This window comes from Mustela nigripes, chromosome 5 (assembly GCF_022355385.1).
Source record: "Mustela nigripes isolate SB6536 chromosome 5, MUSNIG.SB6536, whole genome shotgun sequence".
Lineage (NCBI taxonomy): Eukaryota > Metazoa > Chordata > Mammalia > Carnivora > Mustelidae > Mustela > Mustela nigripes.
This window is the reverse complement of record NC_081561.1, coordinates 69,399,248-69,419,616: the sequence shown is the minus strand read 5'-3', so window position 1 is coordinate 69,419,616 and position 20,369 is coordinate 69,399,248. Positions and strand designations below refer to the sequence as shown.

At 37.9% G+C, this 20,369-nt stretch overlaps 1 protein-coding gene across 1 annotated transcript in view; it reads left to right on the top strand.

Moving 5' to 3' along the window:
• MAN1A1 (mannosidase alpha class 1A member 1) overlaps positions 1–18,722 on the top strand; it is a 166,509-nt gene extending 147,787 nt beyond the window's left edge. The window contains exons 9-12 of the mRNA XM_059400633.1: positions 4,954–5,173; positions 5,973–6,145; positions 15,413–15,528; positions 15,913–18,722. Of these exons, the coding sequence (XP_059256616.1) occupies positions 4,954–5,173; positions 5,973–6,145; positions 15,413–15,528; positions 15,913–16,039 (636 nt within the window). The 3' untranslated portion in view covers positions 16,040–18,722. The remainder of the gene's footprint in view (positions 1–4,953; positions 5,174–5,972; positions 6,146–15,412; positions 15,529–15,912) is intronic.
• The last annotated feature ends 1,647 nt before the right edge of the window (positions 18,723–20,369 follow it).

Genomic DNA, 20,369 nt, shown 5'->3' with positions numbered 1-20,369 from the left:
TATTTTTCTTCAAGGAGTATGAGTTCCATGCTTAGAATCACAATTAAAGTCATGGGGAGGAACAAATCTTAAATTTATATTCTGGAAATTGACAAAGTTAAAATTGCCCAAGATGACAGACATTCCTAATGGCTACCTCCATTTGAAGTAAACTTATCTCCAGAGATAAATAGACAGTGCTCTCAAATAAAACTCTGAACTCGGGGCACCTGGGTGGCTCAGTGGGTTAAGCCGCTGCCTTCGGCTCAGGTCATGATCTCAGGGTCCTGGGATCGAGTCCCACATCGGGGTCTCTGCTCAGCGGGGAGCCTGCTTCCTCCTCTCTCTCTCTGCCTGCCTCTCTGCCTACCTGTGATCTCTCTCTGTCAAATAAATAAATAAAATCTTTAAAAAAAAAAAAAAAAAACTCTGAACTCATTAATAGTTTCCTATGATCCTTTATAACAGAGGAGGAATGAGAGGGAACATGTATGTGTTGAATTGTTTACTGTGAGCTAAGTAGTGTGTTAAGTACTTTATGTGAAGTATTTGTCTCCTCACGATAGCTTAGATATTTTTTACTTGACTTTTTAGATAAGAGAACGGAACCTCAGAAATTTTGAGTTTGGAACCACAATTCAAACTAAAATTTGTGTCAGCACTTGTCTCTTTTTCCCACACAACTGTGGATTTATTTGTGAACAAGAATTTCCATACTACATTCAAGTGTTCTTTATATGCAATAAGTCAGTAAAAATAAGTTAGAAATTACTTAGCAAAATATATAGGAGGTGGCCAGCGTAAGAGTAAACTAAGCCTTAAGCAAATGTAAGCTTCAATCAAAAATAAAAATAAAATTTGAAAGTAAATAAAGCAAAAAAATAATATTTTGTATAAAATACTTGAACTCACACCCAACTTTTCAGAAACAAATTTTTTAGCAGAACCAAGTAACTTTGTGATTGATAAGTATTTATATGATGACTCATTTTTTTATATTATCAAGGCATCTCAAATAATATTATGAAATTATGGCTAAATCAGAAAAATGACTCTTTTATTGACTATTTAGAATTTTTTTTTTTGTAGTTGAGAATATTAATTCATGGAGGGAGTGGAAATTTGTAACTCCCCAGTAACAATAGCCACTGTTCTAAAATTTGTCTCCCTGAGAGGAGGTCTGGGTAATTTAGACATGGTCCAGTTTATTCATTTAAATATAAATGCAGGGCGCCTGGGTGGCTCGGTGGGTTAAAGCCTCTGCCTTCAGCTCAGGTCATGATTTCAGGGTCCTGGAATTGAGCCCCACGTCGGGCTCTCTGCTCAGCGGGGAGCCTGTTTCCCCCCCTCACTCTCTGCCTGCCTCTCTGCCTACTTGGGATCTCTGTCTGTCCAATAAATAAATAAAATATTTAAATATAAATGCAACTTGCTGTGCTCTGGTTGGCCAGATTGAATAGTACTGTGATTCCCGCCCAAGGTCAGTAAGAAGCATCACTAAGTACAGGAGATAGAACTCTTTACCACTTCACAAATAGGCACTAGAAGGCCTTAGTTAGTACATTAGCTTTCATTTAGCACAGCCTTAATTAAGGCACATGATGAACATAAAAAACAAACTAGGATATAATCCACATGGCCTCTGCTAGGTTTGTTTTTCTTCATTCCTATGAGGTTTCAAGTTTTAAGCTAGGGAATTCTCCAAACAACATAGTTTCTGTTATCATTTTTTTCATTGCTATCCTAGCAGATATTTTAATTATTCTACCATTAAAGTGGCCCCCTAAGATCTTGATGTTCTAAGAAAAGCAACTTTAAAATGTTCTTCGAAATATTTCCCCCCAGTTTCTAGAATCATACTCACACAGCTTTTAACATATCGTATTTAGATAAACCATTGACAGAAAAATCCATGAAGAACAAATGAAGTAAAGTGTTTCCTGTTTCTCTTAATAATTAAAACATTCTGAAGCCATTGTGTTTTCAACTTGGAAAGCAAAGCTAGAACAATTAAATTTCTGCTTTGAGAAGTGACCATGTCTCACATAGCAAAGTTTCTTTCTGCTAAGCTGTACTTAAAAAAAAAAAATAAAAACAAACAAACAAAAAACATTCTTACTAAGGAGAGGATCTCACACTTTATGCTCCTAGACAGTTGAGTTACTGGAGATACAGCTTTTCATTTTTAGCTTCAACTAGACTTTGGAAAGCATTTAATCCCAGCATGGTCTCTTTTCTTTGATTGTTCTAATAACAAAATACCTTGAGCTTTCAACTGGCTGTTATGTTCTTCTCCAGTGTGGAGAAGAATCCACTGTGGTGGATGTTTATTCTACCAAGGGTCCCCTGGAGTAAATGATACCAGAGTACATGACGTATTAGACATTTAGGTTTCTAAAGCTTTCATTAAACTAATTTTTTTTTCAAATATGGATGGCTAAAATCACAAAATACATGATATTCTTTTTTCCTCATCAATTCTCTGCAGATTTAACGCATTTTTTAGAAACACTGAAGACTATTTTTTCCTCCTTTATATTTATTTACGCTTTCCTACTGTCACACAAACATCGCTTTGAAGGTCTTGGAACATCATTGTAGTTTATTTTGAGAGGTAACAGCTTGGGCAGAATCATGCCAAAAATAATAGAGTACTTTATTCAGGATCCATAACAGGATAATAATGGTTTTCTAGTCCATGCTCAAAAGCTGTAACTTTTGCCATATAGAAAGAATAATTTCTTGGGTGATGAACAAGTATCTGCTTGAAGAACTTTATTGCAGTTTGTACTATGAGAAGTGTAAATAAGTGTTCAGTTAAATTAGAAAGAAATATTAATGTAATAACTAGACCATCAGTAAAATTAGCTAACCACGGTTAGTGAGCGCAGTAGTGTGTTCATTTATTTCTTACCATCTTGGTTTCAATTGTTTATTTCCAATAAAAGTAGAAAAGGTGTTATCCGTCTATGTATTCATTCATTTTCATTCATTCTTTTCTATCACAAGTTTTGTCTGTGTCTACTATGCCCAAATGTACTTCCTTAAAAACTCTCTCTTTTTTTTTATAATGCTATAACAGGTATACACATGGTCATAGCTCTTTTTCTTCTATGAAGTAATTGGGAGGGGAAAGAAACATTCCCTATTATAGTAATTTCAAAGTCAGTAATTCCAAACAGTTATATTTCATTTTTGTTTTTTACAATATAAGGCTTATATTATTTTCTGTCTATGGTAAAGAGTATCAATAGTCCTAGAGCAAAAAATAAAAGACATTTTACAAATCATTTTTGTAAACATCATCTATCCCCAATTTACAGACCTTTATTATTTTTTTAAGTTTTTATTTTAACTCAAGTTAGTTAACATACAGTTTTGTATTTGGTTCAGGTGTACAGTAGAATGATGCAACACTTCCAGACATCACCCTGTGCCCATGACAGGGGCCACCTTAATCCCCATCCTCATTGCAGCCGTCTTCCCTCCCCTCCGGTAGCCGTCAGTTTGTTGTCTGTAAGGAAGAGTTTGTTTCTGGTTTGTCTCTCTCGTTTTTTTTTCCCTGTACTTACTTTGTTCCTTAAATTCCACATGTGACTGAAATCATTCTCTTATTTCTTTTATTTCTCTTATTTCACTTCTCATTATCCTCTCTAGCTCCATCCATATAGTTGCAATGGCAAGATTTCATTCTTTTTTATGCCTGAATAATACTCCATTATTCAATCTTCTTTATCCATTCATCAGTCAGTGGATACTCGGGCTGTTTCCATGTCTTGGCTCTTGCAAATAGTGCTGCTCTAAGTGTACAGATGCACGTATCCCTTTGAATTAGCGGTTTTGTATTCTTCAGGTAAATACCCAGTAGTGTGATTGTTGGATCATAAGATAGCTCAATTTTTAACTTTTTGAGGAACCTCCACACTGTTTTCCAGAGTAGCTGCACCAGTTTGCATTCCTGCCAACAGTGCAAGAGGGGTCCTTTTTTCTCCACATTCTTAACAACACATGTTGCTTCTTGTGTTATTGATTTTAGCCATCCTGACAGGTGTGAGGTGATATTATAGTTTTGCTTGTGCATTTCCTTGATGATAAGTGATGATGAGTATCTTTTTATGTGTCTTTTTCCCCCTTATTATATACTAATGTGCTTTTTAATGAAATTATTAGGGAGGAACTTAATTCAAGTGTTACTACAATGGAGGTGTGAATGATGATGATAAATGAACCTTATCAGGTGCTGGTCACAGTATTGATGGCTTCATAAACTAGATGTTGCAGAGTTTTCCCAGAAGATACTACTATCCCCTATTAGGGGATACTACTATACCCTACTATTCTTTCATGGTTAAGAATACTGACATTTAGGGATACAGCAAACAAATTACCCAACAAGTTCACAAATAGTGTCAGAGTTGAAATTTGGGGCCAAGCAATTGGACTTAAGAATGGCACACCTTTCCGCCTCAGTTGGCCACCCTCTGAGCTCTGAGCCCAGGAGAGCCAAAGGCGGGGCAACACTCCCTCACCCCCAGACTTTATGATAAACTATAGAAATGATCCCTGACTTTATACGCAGATGAGCTCTGTTCTTCATCCACAGTGGGACTTGTGCTTGTGTTTTTGCTCCATTGCGAAAATGGAAATGCATTAACTGTTTCCTCTACACCAGTGGCCTGTCTTTGAGAAGGGGACAGTGTTTGCGGTCTGAGGACTACAAATGTTTGGTCACAGAAGCAGGCAAAACCAAGTGGGCTGGCCCAGACCTGATAATCCTAACTAACTAGACTATTAAGGCAGAGACTAAGGATGGAATATAGACAGCAATAACAAAATTTCAGGTCAAATCACATTGATGGTCCCAAACTCAAACTGTGAGTGATGCTTTATCCTTTTTCTCCCTTAGTGTTGACAGCGTTTTTAGTATAAATTTGGAAGAGACTTTAAAATGTTGAGAATAAGTTTGATTTGCAGGCTATCGAGACTCACTTGATCCGCAAGTCTAGTACGGGGCTGACTTACATCGCAGAGTGGAAAGGGGGCCTCCTGGAACACAAGATGGGCCACTTGACCTGCTTTGCTGGGGGCATGTTTGCACTTGGGGCTGACGACGCTCCCGCAGGCCTGACCCAGCACTACCTGCAGCTTGGGGCTGAAATTGCCCGAACCTGTTATGAGTCTTACAATCGCACCTGTGAGTACCTGTGATTCTCTTCCTTTTCAATCTATTCCCACAGGCTTTTATTTTGTTCCATAAGGAACATTGTCACTGCTGCCATTAAAAGAATATCCACTGTGCCTCGTGAAAGTAGAAGCTCATGATGAACATTATAAATGAGTTTATATATATATATATATATATATATATATATATATATATATTTTTTTTTTTTACTTCAAGAAGCACTGCTTTTCTACATAAAAATATCTACCCTTAGTTTTCTCAAGGAACAGGAATTGAAGCCATACAGGGTTAAGCAAGTCTAATTTATTGACCCTGCTTTAGGTAAAAACATGGGGTAAGAATCTCTGTCTCAGGTGCAAAAGAAACTTAGTATTTTATAAACCGTTATTAATCTTTTCAGTACCTCCATGAAATAGAGTCTGGCTCCCTTCTTATAAAGCAGGAGTTTGAATAACAAAGATTAAATAGCCTTTCATGATATAATGATATAGAATTCTCAACCACTTGTTTTCCAGCTAACTAATGAGGGGTGTTGTAGTGCCTTGTACCCTCCTGGGGGACACTTAGTAAATGGTGGTTAAATGAAAGAAATAACAGATCATGGCAATGTTCTAAAAAGGACTCTCAGATGACTGTATTTTAAAAGTATATTGAATTTTGTTTATTATAGGATGTTTATAACCATTCCTTACAATGATTGTTTTGGCATCTCTCTTGAATGTTATAGAGTACTTTCTAGTTTCATTTAAGCTGTAGAACTGAGCAGTGTCTAAGACAATAACCCTTGTCACCCTCGCACGCCCTTTAGATATGAAACTGGGACCAGAAGCTTTCAGGTTTGATGGCGGCGTTGAAGCCATTGCTACGAGGCAAAATGAAAAGTACTACATCCTACGACCAGAGGTGGTTGAGACTTACATGTACATGTGGCGACTAACTCATGATCCAAAGTACAGGAAATGGGCCTGGGAAGCCGTAGAGGTGATGTTTTAATTTGTTTACATTTCTTAGACATAAATGTCTCAGGAAAAAATGCTCAGTGATTTCTATAAATTTAACATATCAGTTTTTCTATGATTTTTAAAGCTTTGGAGGAGGGTGGGCGCACAGGGAGAGGGGGAGTGAGAGAATCTTAAGCAGGTTCCATGCCTGTCACAGAGCCCAGTGGGGTCGATCTCATGACCCTGATCACAAACTGAACTGAAATCAGGAGTCAGCCACTCAGCTGACTGAGCAACCCAGGCAATCCTGATATTTGAAGCTTTAATCAGATTTTTTCCCAATTCAAGTATGAATGTTTTCAGTTGTTCTTCTACATTCCTGGCATCAGCTTTGCTTTAGGTAACAGCGATATTAATATACCTATTTTGATACTGGAGGAGATATCAAGAAAGGCATCTTATAAAATTAAGTTCCCACAGCCATAGAAATAATGATCACTGAATTCCACAGTTACTGACAACTTGGGGTAATTACCCCCGCCTGTTGTCTGTTTCAAGAAACCACTACATTGGTTTTTTTAATGAATCTTTGGGTATTGAAATGAAAACAGATGCTTGCACTTAGACATTAAATCTAAATAAAAAAGTAAACTGAGGTGAACTCAAAATTGTCCGAAAAGAAGAGTCTATTCAAAAACAGCAGAGGAATAGCAGTTCAGCAGACTACAGGTAAGTTTGTTGAACATTCGAGGTAAGCTGTATTTATGGACAGGGAATGTAAAGAAGAGAGAATTCAGTTAACGTAGGCTGTTAAAATAAGAAACAAATGGGGACCAGCTCTGAGAATTCCCTGAGCAGGCAAAGCAATCCAGTCATACAAATAAAGCTCAACTGAGCTATTTTGTGAGACCAGCCCAACCTGGGTCATTTCTCGTTTATTTGTCTGAAAACCATAAGTAAAACTTCCCAAGTGGTTGATATAAGGCAACCCCTGGCCAACTCCCTATCATCCCAATATTACCAGTTTTCTGTAAATCTGGCAAGTATGAGAAATCAGTCTCTTGGTCATTAGGTTTTGTTTTCCTAAGAGCACATGCGTAAGATTTTCTGTTTTCTGTCTTCCGGTACTGTTTCATTTTAGATTGAAATTCTTTCACAGAGTAAATTAGTTACTTAGGTCTAACTTTTAGAAAGAACCCATAAAAGAACTACTTTATGCAATAATATTCGTTCACTGATCTCAGGTTTCTCTGAATATCTATAAACTTTCTGACTATCCAATGCGCTGTTCGAATGGTCTCCATCACCCCTTAGGTCTCATCCTAGAGAACAAGGCATATCGTCTTCCCAAACTAATCTGGTGAACACAATGTGCTGGTGCCCAGTAGCTGCACGTTCTAGAATGTGCATCAAATAATGTTAATTTTAAGAGCTATCATTCTGGAAGGAATTGTGTTGGAGTACTGAGGAGATAAGAACAAGCCAACACTTTAATTATACTCACTGTTACAAAATTAGCTGTCTTTAAAACCTGACCATTAGAAATAACTTCTCAGGAAATCTAAAATGAACAGATTGCCTTTGTGTGAGTTATAACTAATATCTTAGGAAGCCGTAGATGAATCTTGCTTATTACCCTCGTCGTGTAGCGTGTGCCTTATCACTAGTCATTAGTCATTTTAAGTAATAACGATTCTTTAGGCCTCTTTTTGTCTTTTATTTCTTGTGAAGTTTTCTAATTATGTTTAGTCATTGGTAATTCCAGTTTCTATAAATTTATGTTTTCTCCTCTGAAAACATGTATAAAATTTGAGGTTCATCTAAGCTTTGGTGATAGGAAATTATTTTCATTTTTAATAGGACAGCAAAATAATTAAGGCTAATAGACACCTTGCAAATATCAGTTTATATTGAAAATATCAGGAATAAGGTATTTCATCAAGTGTAAAACACCCTAATTGATAAGAAACATCATTATTTTGTATACCACTAAGAAAGTACTACACTACCAATTAAATTATGACATGCCAATTTTAGAGATGTTAAAATGTGAAAAATGTATGACAGAAAACTGATGCAAGAGTGGAAATGAGTAAATCTCTGTGGCCTGTGGATGGGAAACTTTGGTTTGCTTGGTTCTTCAGGGGAGCGTGCTTGTTTGTGGGGTAATAAATTGGTTTAGGGGTTAGCATTTTTGTCTTTTTGTGTACTGATTTTTGTCTTCTGTTAACTTCTAGTGTAGGATATGATGTAAGATTGTCTCCCTGTGCCCAACATAGACACCCCCAAACCCCTCCCTCACTTTTTGCCACCAGTGCTTCAGGTATAGTGGGGAAGGGAGAGTACTGCGACGCTTGTATTTTTTAAACCACAAAATGCTCAACAGAGGTAGGGTGGTGGCTCTCTTTTCCCTTGTGTGACATCCCCTCGGCCCTCCTTTGTTTCAACTACAGCTGCAAGGACCGCTTCCCTGCATTCCCCCCTCCACCCCCCTCAGAGCTGAGGTAGCTTCTCAGCTACCTCAGCTCTGAGCTTCTTCCTAGGCAGCTGGCTGTGGTCAGGGAAACGGGAGTGTTAAGTCCCCGGAGGGCAGTCCTGAACCAGTGAGGTTTTAGAGTTGATGAACAGCTAGCCCAGTCTTTCCCTTTTGCAGAATAACTGAGATGTGTTCTGTGTCGTTCCTCAGGGTTTTCAGTAGGAGGCAGCCTTCATGGCCCACAGCTGTCACCTGCTCGGTGCATTTCACAGGCTCTTCTCCCATCCCCCATTCACTTGCTCTGCTCATTCCCTTCCTGATACCTCCTCCCTTAAAAACCTTCAGCATCTGACCCTTGTCTCATGCTCCAATTTTAGGGGAACCCAAACTAAAACACAGGAGTATATCTTCAAAATCACATAGACTAGCCTTCCACTCAAAGTCAAGACCTCCTTGTAGCATCTTTGCCAGATGGCTTTTCCTCATTAGTTCAAGGACTTTGTAGTTCTAAAAAAGAATATACTACTGGGGCACCTGCGTGGCTCAGTTGTTAGGCATCTGCCTTTGGCTCGGCTCATGATCCCAGGGTCCTGGGATTGAGTCCTGCATCGGGCTCCCTGCCCAGCCAGGAAGCCCGCTTCTCCCTCTCCTACTCCCCTTGCTTGGGCACCCTCTCTTGCTGTCTCTCTGTCAAATAAATAAATAAAATCTTTAAAAATATCTATATATACTACTAATAGAGTAATTCCATTTTTTAATGGCTGCAAGTGTTAAAAAGTTACTTCTTTTGAAACCAGAATTTACAGTGTTTTGTATTCTGGGGGTCCCAGGGGAAGAAAATCCCTTCTCTCTTCTACACTTCATCTTCTCAGTTACCTGAAGACAGCACATTCTGTCCACTGCTCCATCCTCATCCATCATTTCCCTCCCCCTCCTCGTGACACGTGTGGTCTCTCAGGGCTGAACAGTGTGACTCAATAACCTCTCTTCTGAGTGTTACTTCCCACAGTTGGTGGTCCAACTTGTTTTTTTGGTAGATTGTAAAAACCCCTGGCTTACATCAAAATTGCGGTCAAATGATATTAGCAACTATATTAGTTCCTATCAACACATCGACTTTGTTTCGTCCTTGTGTTCACCCATACTTGCTATTTGCAAAGTATTTGTCAGTCATCTCCCTGTCTTCTAACGAGGCATCCCTTTCCAGCATTCTTCCACTGATACACTAGAGAAGCCTGCTTTCCACATCTTAGCTAAATTTCTGAGTAGCAACACTGAACAATCATAAAGTCGAACAAGATATGAAATTATGTAAGCCAGCATATAGTACTAGGAACTTCTCCACAGGTTACCAACAATCCGTTAATCACAGATGTTCACACACTCGTGAATCTACTTGGTAAAAATAACATTTACCTCATAGTTCTTTTGCATCTTCTCAGTAATGTCATGGAAACTTCGTTCAATTCCTCCCTCTTATGTATAATATTCTGTTAAAGCTCTACTATAAATTATGCCTATGTATTCATATATGTGTTGGTAAATATGGATTATACAATGTCGATACATGTGTATGTATGGATTATGTGATGTCTCCCCTGGTCCATAGCAGATAAGCCTTATAGAGGGACTTTTTTTTCCTTCTTTTTTCACACAGTCTCCTAAATCTGACCTTTGCCATATGGACATTCTGGCTCTCAGAAAGAGACTTGTCTTCCCAGTTCCTGCTTCTCCCCTCCGAGGCTTGATCCCTATTGGCAGGCTCTTTGATATGTCTGTTTTGCTAGGTTCTATGAATGAGCTCAGGCCCAACTCACCCATTCAGCCCTACTTTGAGCATTGTTCCCTAGCATTGTTCCAATTTCTTGGAAATCTCCCTGGATCAGCGGTTTGTCTAACCTGTTTAACCTCAAGATAAGACAATGTTTTTCTCTCCCTTCTGACTTACGGTTTAATTCATGCTGCTTGCTCTGCTCTTCCCTTCCTCCCCCTAAAGAGGTGCAGTCACTTGTGGTCTGGGTTTGTTTAGAGTTCCAGCTAACTGTAAACACTTTCCTGTTTTCCTTTTCTCTGCTATTAGCACACCCCAGCCACATATGGTCGCTAATAATGTAAACATCTACGTAAAATCGAGGTGGTCCCTATGCCTAGAGTCTGAGAGTCCCAAGAACAAATTGCAGTAAAATGATGTCCTAATCAGACTACAGCATAAATACATGACTGCTCCCACTGTCGAGATACTGTAAATCCAGGGGCCTGGGATGGGTGCCCGGGTGGGCTGCTTATCCCCAGCTTCATAATCCTAAAGTTTTAAAATTTAGATTTGACATCATGGTTTTTCATTTTCATTTTCATTTTTCAAAAGTAAAAAATAAATTAAAAAAGCATCTTTGGCATTCCTCACCCTTATTTTTTTTTTTTTTTTTTTGCCAAAAACCTCAAAAAGTGAAAGTAGCTGGGCCTCTCTAAACCTCTGAAAGGTCCCTGTCACACTGCGAAGTGTGTCTTCATCTTGTTTTATTCTCACGACAACCCCGTGATAAACAAAGGGAAGCTGCCTGGGTCAGGGAACATCTGAGGCCCCAGTTAAGGAGTCTAGGGCCAGGATTCAGCCCCCAATTCTGAGATTTTAGAATGTGTTCTGGGCACCTTATGGCTCACCACGTTAGGACTGAGCAAGAAAAAAAATGAGGGTGAGCTGAAGTGAGCGGAAAACAGCTGGGCATTGTCCACCCCACAAAACAATTCTTTCCCTATAATTGAAAGAAGGAAGGGGCGCCTGGGCAGCTCAGTGGGTTCAGCCGCTGCCTTTGGCTCAGGTCATGATCTCAGAGTCCTGGAATCGAGTCTCGCATCGGGCTCTCTACTCAGCGGGGAGCCTGCTTCCCCTCCTCTCTCTGTCTGCCTCTGCCTCCTTGTGATCTCTCCCCTCTCTTTCTGTAAAATAAATAAATAAAATCTTAAGAAAAGAAAGAAACAAACGAACAAAGAAGGAACTTATAGAAATTTCTGTGGGAGAGAGGAGTAGCCATTTATCATGCATGGTCTTCTCACTAGCGTATCACCAAAGAACTTCAAGGGAAGAAAGCAAGAAAAAGTTTTGTTGTTAAAATCTTTTTTGGAAAATGTCTGAAAGTAGGGTTTAATTATGTCCCATAACAACAAACATCCATTTCTTCTAAATCCCGGGTTTTTTTGTTTTTTTGTTTTTTTTTTTTACTTTTTTACAAATAATCTTTGGCCTACTCCAATGAATCCGGTATTTGACTTTTTAATCAAAAAGAACTTCTGTCTGAAAAAGGAAGGAAGGAAAAAATAATAGGGCCTGGAAGTTCATTTCTGCAGGCTTCCGCCTGCTTGGTTTGTTGTCTGCAACAGAGAATATAATCAGAGCAGTTTTTAAGTTGATCTTATTTTCCCACTGACTTTTTAAAAGTACCTAATCATGAGATATTTTCTTTATTCATGTAGCCTGCAAGTTTTTAGGTTGTTAAGTAAATTTTCATTCTCACACTGCCCAACCCATCTCTTTTCCAAATACTCATTATAGTCAGAGAAGTTCAGGAATGTAGGATTATTTCTCTCTAGACAGTTAAGAAGTGGAGTCATCCCATTTTCTTCCATTCCATACCAAAGAAAAGAAAACATTTTTTAGAAATAGATATCAGCCACATTTTTTTTTCACCGCTTTCCATTTTCTTCTTTGATATCTGTCACCAATATCACTAATTAGTACTCCACCATCACTGTTTACAAAATAAGATACTCTGGGTATCTTATCTAGTAGCAGCTGTTTTGGGTCCAGTACACTTTCTTCATTATTGGGGATTTTTTTGTTTTTGTTTTTGTTTTATTTGACAGAGAGGCAGGCAGAGAGAGAGAGGAGGAAGCAGGCTGAGAAGAGAGCCTTATACAGAGCTCAATCCCGGTACCCTGGGATCATGACCTGAGCCGAAGGAAGAGGCTTTAACCACTGAGCCACCCAGGTGCCCCTTTATTGGGTTTTATTCCCATTTGATATTAACAGTCTCTCTAGATTGAGGTTCAATAAACTTCTGTAAGAGCCAGAGGGAAGTGGGCCTGGGAATCATATGCAACTATAGGCATACCTCATTTTACTGTATTTGCTTTATTGTGCTGTGCACATACTGTTTTGTTGTTGCTGTTCTTTTTTTACAAATTGAAAGTTTGTGACAACCCCGTGTCAAACAAGTCTAGTCGGTGCCATTTTTCCAACAGCGTTTACTTGCTTCATATCTCTGTGTCACATTTTGGTAATTCTAACAATATTTAAAACTTTTTCAATACTACTACATTTGTTATGGTGATGTGTGATCTGTGATATTTGATGTTATGGTAATTGTTATGGTGGGCCAAAAAACTGCACCCTGCTAAGACAGAGAACTTGATCGATAAATGTGTTCTGATGCTTCCACTGACTAGTTGTTCCCTCATTTCTCTCCCTCTCCTGGAGCCTTTCTATTTCCTGAAATACAGCAATACTGGCATTAGGCCAGTTACTAGCCCCACAGTGGCCTCTAAGTGTTCAGGTGAAAGGAAGAGTCATACATCTTGAAATTTAAATCAGAAGCTAGAAATGATTAAGTTTAGCGAGGAAAGCATGTCAAAAGCCAAGAAAGGCCAAAAAGCTAGGACTCTTGTGCCAAACAGCCACATTGTAAGTGCAAAGGAGAAGTTCTTGAAGGAAATTAAAAGTGCTGCCTCAGTGAACACAGGAATGATAAGAAAGCAGTATGCTGATAGGGGGAACGATTAGTAGTCTGAATAGAAAATCAAACCAGCCACAACATTCCGTTAAGCCACAGCACAATCCAGAGCAAGTCCCTGACTCTGGTCAATTTTGTGAAGGCTGAGAGAGGCAAGGAATCTGCAGAACAAAAGATGTTGGTTTGTGAAGAGATGTTTAAGGAAAGAAGCCATCTCCATAACATCAAAGGTCAAGGTGAAGGAGCAAGTGCTGACATAGAAGCTGTAGCAAGTCCTCCAGAAGATCTAGAGAAGATCGTTAATGAAATAGCTGCACTACACAACAGATTTTCAATATAAATGAAATGACCTTCTACTGGAAGAATATACCATCTAGGACTTTCATAACTGGAGAGAAGTCTATGCCTGGCTTCAAAGCTTCAAAAGACAGGCCGACTCACTTGTTAGGGGTTAATGTAGCTGGTGACTTGAAGTTGAAGGCAGTGCTCATTTATCATTTCAAAAATCTAGGGGCTCTAAGAATTATGCTAAATCTACTCTGCCTGTGCTCTATAAATGGAACAACAAAGCCTGGGTAACGACTCACGTGTTGATGGTATGGTTTCCTGAATATTTTAAGCCTGCTGTTGAGACCTACTGCTCAGAAAAAAAAAAAAATTCCTTTCAAAATATGACTGCTCATTGACAGTGTACCCCATCAACCGAGAGCTGTGATGGGGATGGACAATGAGATGAATGTTTTCATGCCTGCTAACAGAGCATCCATGCTGCAGCCCACCAGTCAAGGAGCATTTTGACTTTAAGCATTTAGGAAATACATTTTATAAGGCTATAGCTGCCATACATAGTGATTCCTCTGATGAATCTGGGCAAAGTCCATTGAAAACCTTGTGGTATTCAATGGTGGTAGAACCACCATTCTAGAGGCCATCAAGAACATTCATCATTTATAGAAGAGGTCAAAATATCAACATTAGCAGGGCTTTAAAAGAAGCTGATACCTACCCTCACAGATGACTTTGAGGAGTTCAAGACTTCAGAGGAGGAAGTAACTGCAGATGTGGTGGAAATAACTAGAGAACTAAAATTAAAAGATATGACTGAATTGCCAAATCTCATGATAAAACTTAAAACAGATGGTGAATTGCTTTTTCTGGATGAGCAAAGAATGGTTTCTTGAAGATGCTATGAAGATTGTTGAAATGACCACCGAGATTTGAGTATTGCATAAACTTAGTTGAGAGAGCAGCCGCAAGTTTGAGAGGATTGACTCCAATTTTGAAAGAGGTGCTACCATGGGTAGAGTGCCACCAAACAGCATTGTGTGCTGCAGAGAAATCATTTGTTAAAGAAACTGTCAACTGTTGTGGCACTGAGAAACCAAAATATTCACCTGCCTCACTTTATCACTATATTCACTTATTGCAGTGGACTGGAACCAAAACCACAATGTCCCCAAGGTTTGCCTGCAGTCAACTCTGCCATTGTAATGAAACAGGAGCCACAGACAATATGTATACAAATGAGCATGGCCATGGTTCAGTTAACATTTTATTTACAAAATGAACAGCAGATTGGTTTTAGCCTGCCATCCCTAGTTTGATAAACCCTGCTCTAGACCACAGGAGGAAATTATTAAAAAAAAATAAATATATATCACTGAAAAATTATTTCATAATTAAATGTAGAAGCGTTTCTAATTAGTTGAGATATATTGATATATTGTCTGTATAGTCTTTAACTTTCCATCCTTTATTTTTTTTAAAGATTTTATTTATTTATTTGAGAGAGAGGTAGGAAAGCACAGAGGGAGAAACAACCTCCCTGCTGAGCAGGGAGCCCAATGTGGGACCCGATACCAGGACCCTGGGATCATGACCTGAGGCAAAGGAGACACAACCAACTGAGCCACCCAGGCAGCCTAACTTTTCATACTTTATATGCATTTGAATTTTGTGTTTTTTTTTTTTTAATTTTTGCCTAAAACTCTTCCATGTGTATCATTCAACTTTTTATTTCAATTTGGCAGTTTCATGATAAAAATTGGTGACAAGCAATTTATTGAAATTTGTTTTCTTCTTCCCCCTCTTCCTTGTAACATAGGCCCTGGAAAATCACTGCCGAGTGAACGGAGGCTATTCAGGCCTAAGGGATGTTTATCAGAGACACGAGAGTTACGATGACGTGCAGCAGAGTTTCTTCCTGGCAGAGACACTAAAGTAAGTAAAACAGCTTCCAAAAATATGTGGCTGGGGTACCTGGTCAGATCTTCCTTACAGTTGCCTTTATCAGGAGCATAGTCAAATAACAGCAAGTTTGACTGCTTCAAAAGGTCTCTCTCCATGCATGGCAATGATTGTGCCTGTGTTTCCAGTCATTGTATGTCTGATGCCTGGGGACTCCTCTGCCGGCGTTCCTACACTAACACCCAAGCACAGGGCAGCTTCTTCATTCCGCAGTAGTGACTGTATCGCCTCAGGGTTTTGCAATTCCTGAAGGCTGTCCGTGATTCTCCATAAGATGAGTGGAGACATGGCTGTGTCTTTATGCTATCACTGCCTGACAGTCTCCTGGGCCTCATATACTCATGTTTCTCTCTCCAGATACTTGTACTTAATATTTTCGGATGATGATCTCCTTCCGCTGGAACACTGGGTCTTCAATACCGAGGCACATCTTCTCCCTATACTCTGTACGAATAAAAAGGAAGTTGAAGTCAATGAAAAATAAAAAGACATTTTATATTTTACTCTGCTCCATTCCCTTCACTGCATACCTTAATAATTCCTTTTCTGGTGTTCAGGCACATGATTAATTTTTATCGATAGGTCTGTGATTATTCTAAGTTCTAAAATTGTTTTGCAGTCTTTTATGTTTATTATCATAGGCATAGATGGACCTAAATTCCTTATCATAACCTTTATTATTCAGTCAGTGGATCACAGGTTTTTACTTTTTCTTAAGTAATCTCTGGAGTTCATGAAGGTACATCATTTTTATTACACTGAATAGAATGGTATACCAGTGACCTCTTAATTACAATTTCGATTTGACTGCAAAACTTTTTCCTCCTCTATGAGGAGATGACGTCTGCTTTAAGCTGTAATGTTTTGCCATGTTGCAAAAAGCCATAATAATAAATTAAATATTAAAAAAGCTTTTTCCTTTTCAATTTTATGTTAATCTGGTTTGTCTATCCACCAGAGACAGATCTTATAACTGTGAAAGACAGCCTCTTTATGCGGGTCTATCATTATTTGATAGAATGTCTTCTAAAATACTTCACTCACATTGTAATTCAAATTAGAATGTCATCCCAAAGGATCATCTCATGTTGACCTCATTTCATTGGAACCACAGTATATTTTTGTTGGTTAATTATATTAGTGTTTCCTAATTTGTGAATTAGTTCTCAAATTTTACTTTACATGCCCTGTGTCATTTCTGGATCATGTCCTGGTTAATTTCTTCCATCCCCTACCACACGAATGGAGCTTTCAAGTTTTGCAGAGCTCTGCTATTACTGAATTATATTTTTGAAAGAAAACAATATAACTTGTAATGTGTTAGCTTTTGCTTTTAACTGAGCATATGAAGAAATTCAGTCTCTCTAAAGAAAGGGTGAGTATTCAACATGGTTTTTAGTTTGTATTTTGTCTTTAGGTTTCTTTCACATTCTCAAAAAAATCATTGCCTTTGGTTCAGATTTTTTTCCAGATTTGATAAGGGCCCTTTCTCAAATGTGATAAATTATTTCATTTCAGTTTGTGAAAGCAGAACTTAACTCTGAGAGAATCTTTGTTAATGTGCCTATTCATGGTCAATTGAAGAAAAGCTAATAAACTTTTAGGCTAAATAAGAATATAGTACATTTTGTCTGGTCAAATTCAATTCAGAGAACCCAGCCTAAAAGCAATATACAGGAATAGACATTCCTAATCCCCAGCAGTCATGTAGCCAATCAAAATAATTACATGATTCTTCATTAAGAATAAGCATTACTTTGAGATATAAGTGGCTTTCCCAAGAATACATTTGGTGGCACCTTGTCCTTTCTCATTGTATTAGTTCATATTCCATATATATACATATACATATGGAATAAATATATATGGAATAATATATATACATATGGAATATTCCTAGAAAGGGCTAATGTGATGATTCATATACAAGGAACAGAGACTTTGAGCACCTACATTTTCAACCTAGAGCGGCCAGATAGCTCAGTGCAGCCCCATGAATTAGGCTGAAGCATATGAAATCGCTGTACTTGTAGTTGAGATATAGTCCCATATCAGCAATTTCATATGCTTCAACATAATGGTTTTTAATTATTTTCTTAGATCTTATTAGACTCAATTGTCTTTAGCTGTTTCAGCTTTTGAAAGTGCTTCAAAAGATTTTTTTTGTCTGAAAGGACCACCTGTGTGACCTGCTCTTTTTTCACCCCTGTACATTTGTTTATGTCAAAGAATAAATGAATAAAATTGTAAATGAAAAAGATCATTTAGTGCATCATTATTGCCCACATTAATGAGTTCCTATGACCCAGAATAACTGCTTCCACTCATATCTTCAGCTCACCTTATGATATGAATGGATAGTTGACAGTCCTTTTTTCCCCAGGACTTAAAAGCAATGTGTGAGATTGTTGCAAAAATTGGATCATATGTATTTAAATGATAATTTTCACATAAATGTCCTTGGACTAGCAATTTAAATTACTTTATTTTCTTTGATGTTCAATTTGATTTGAAAGAGCACAAAGCTGATACGTATTTCTGTAGCAGATAGGATATTAAAATCAGGTCATATGTACGCGCTGCACTATAATGTAACTTTTGTATCCTGATATAAATAGGCAAGATGATTGTACCACATTTTGCTCTGCCAGTGGCAAGAACAAAGATTTTCAATTCTAAAACATGGATTTTTTAACTTAGGTCCCAAAACACCAAAAATGTAAACAAGATTATTATGGTAATGTACTTTAATTAGTTATATTTTCTGTTAATTATTTTAAACAACTGAAATCCTTAGGTAGGCAATGTCTTTCATTCATTTTCAGCAAAACTGTGCAGTTAAGTTTACATATGTATTCTGAAAGGAGGATAATTAAAATAGCACTTAAGTTTGTGTTTCTGCGTATGTTTTTGGTATACTGTGCACAATTAATATTACACATATAAGTTGTATGGAATTTATAGAACTCAATGATGTTTGTCATGACTCCTTCATATGCAGTACCCATTCTTTTCATTGATTGTTTTTAATTTGTACATAAGCATATTCTTTCATTTCTGACTTTATATAAATCTCTAATGTTATGGAAAACATAATAGATTGACACATAATTTTTAAAAACTATATTTGTAAAATTTCTCTATTGTGAATAAAGCCTTTTAATATATCTCCTCATTTGTTATGTTTTTCTCCTTTCAAGTAAGTGTATGTATATGTGGGGGGAATACATACAATTGCAAATTGAAATAATAGTGATTATTATTAATCCTAATAGTGAATCCATATCACATCTAGAGAATCTTGACAAAGAAACTTTTCTTATTAAAAGCTTTAAATTGCAAAAAATTTTGCAGATGAATTTTTGATTAATCCAGTATCTTATGAAGACTGCCACACAGGGGTACTTGGGTGGCTCTGTTGGTTAAGCGCCCTACTCTTGGTTTTGGCTCAGGTCATGATCTCAGAGTCCTGGGATCAAGACCTGGGTCTGGCTTCATGCTGAAAGGGCAGTCTGCTGGAGACTCTCTCTCTCTCTCTCCCTCTCTTTCTGCCTCTCCACCCTACTCTCTCTCAAATAAATAAGTAAATTTGTAAAAAAAAAAAAAGAAAAGAAAAGAAAAAAGAAAAAAAATCCCAATACATGTTCAACACCAGGGCATGTAGGTTAGAGGTGGGGAGTTGATGGCAGAAATAGCATAAACTATGATCCTTGTTCTTAAGTTTACAGTCCAGTCAAGGAGATCAGACTCAGTCAACCACCAAAACAAAGTGTTTAGTTACCAGTTGAATTCTGCTATAGAAGTCCAGGGGAGCAGGTGGTTAGTAGGATTCTGGTATTCAAAGGAGCTTAGAAAAGAAAGAAAGCTTCAGCTATGTGACAGCCTCCAATATTTTTGAAAAAGCCTAAGTTTTTTTAATTAATGTTGGGACTTTTTAGAGTGTTTCGACCTTCTGGTTCTCTCTGCCTAGAAATCTTTCCCCAATGTTTTTTTGTTTGTTTTTAATTTTTTTAAATTGAAGTATAGTTAACAAAATATAACATTAGTTTCAGGTGTATAACATAGTGGTTGGACAAGTCTGTACATCATACTATGCTTACCACAACTGTAGCCCCCATTCATCAGCATATAACATTATTATAGTACCACTGACTGACTGTATTCCCAAGGCTGTACCTTTCATTCTCCTCCTTTTCCCCCATCCCTCTGCCCTCCTTCACCTGGCAACCACCTGTTTGTTCTGTGTTTTATGGTCTGTTCCTGCTCTGTTTCTTTTTTCATTTGTTTTATTTTTTGGATTCCACATATAAGTGAAACGATATGGTATTTGTCTTGATATGTCTTACTTCGTTTAGCAAAATACCCCCAGGTCCATCTCTTTCCTCATTGTTTTTGTTCCACATTCCTCACTTCATTCAGGTCTCTGCCCAGTTATCACCTTATCAGAGGGACTTCCTTGACAAATTGATACAAAATTCCCCATCACATTTCGTCCCTTGCTCTATTTTATTTTCTTCTTAGCATTTAAGAGCTCACTCTTGAAACCTAGTCTCAGGCTCTTTCTCAAGGTGTGGGTTACATGTTTATTTCCTGATTTGCTTATCATCTGACTAGCCCCTTAACATAAGGGGTTAACCCCCATTAGAACAGAAAGTTACTTTGTTTGGCTCTCCTCCTCACCACACAGCCCATCTCCAGTGTCTCGATAAGCATTTAGCACTTGGTGACACAGTGAAATGCCTGGTGAACAGGTGACAATGAATGAATGGACCATATATTCATAAGTTTGGTGATGGATATTTGCAAATGTTTTT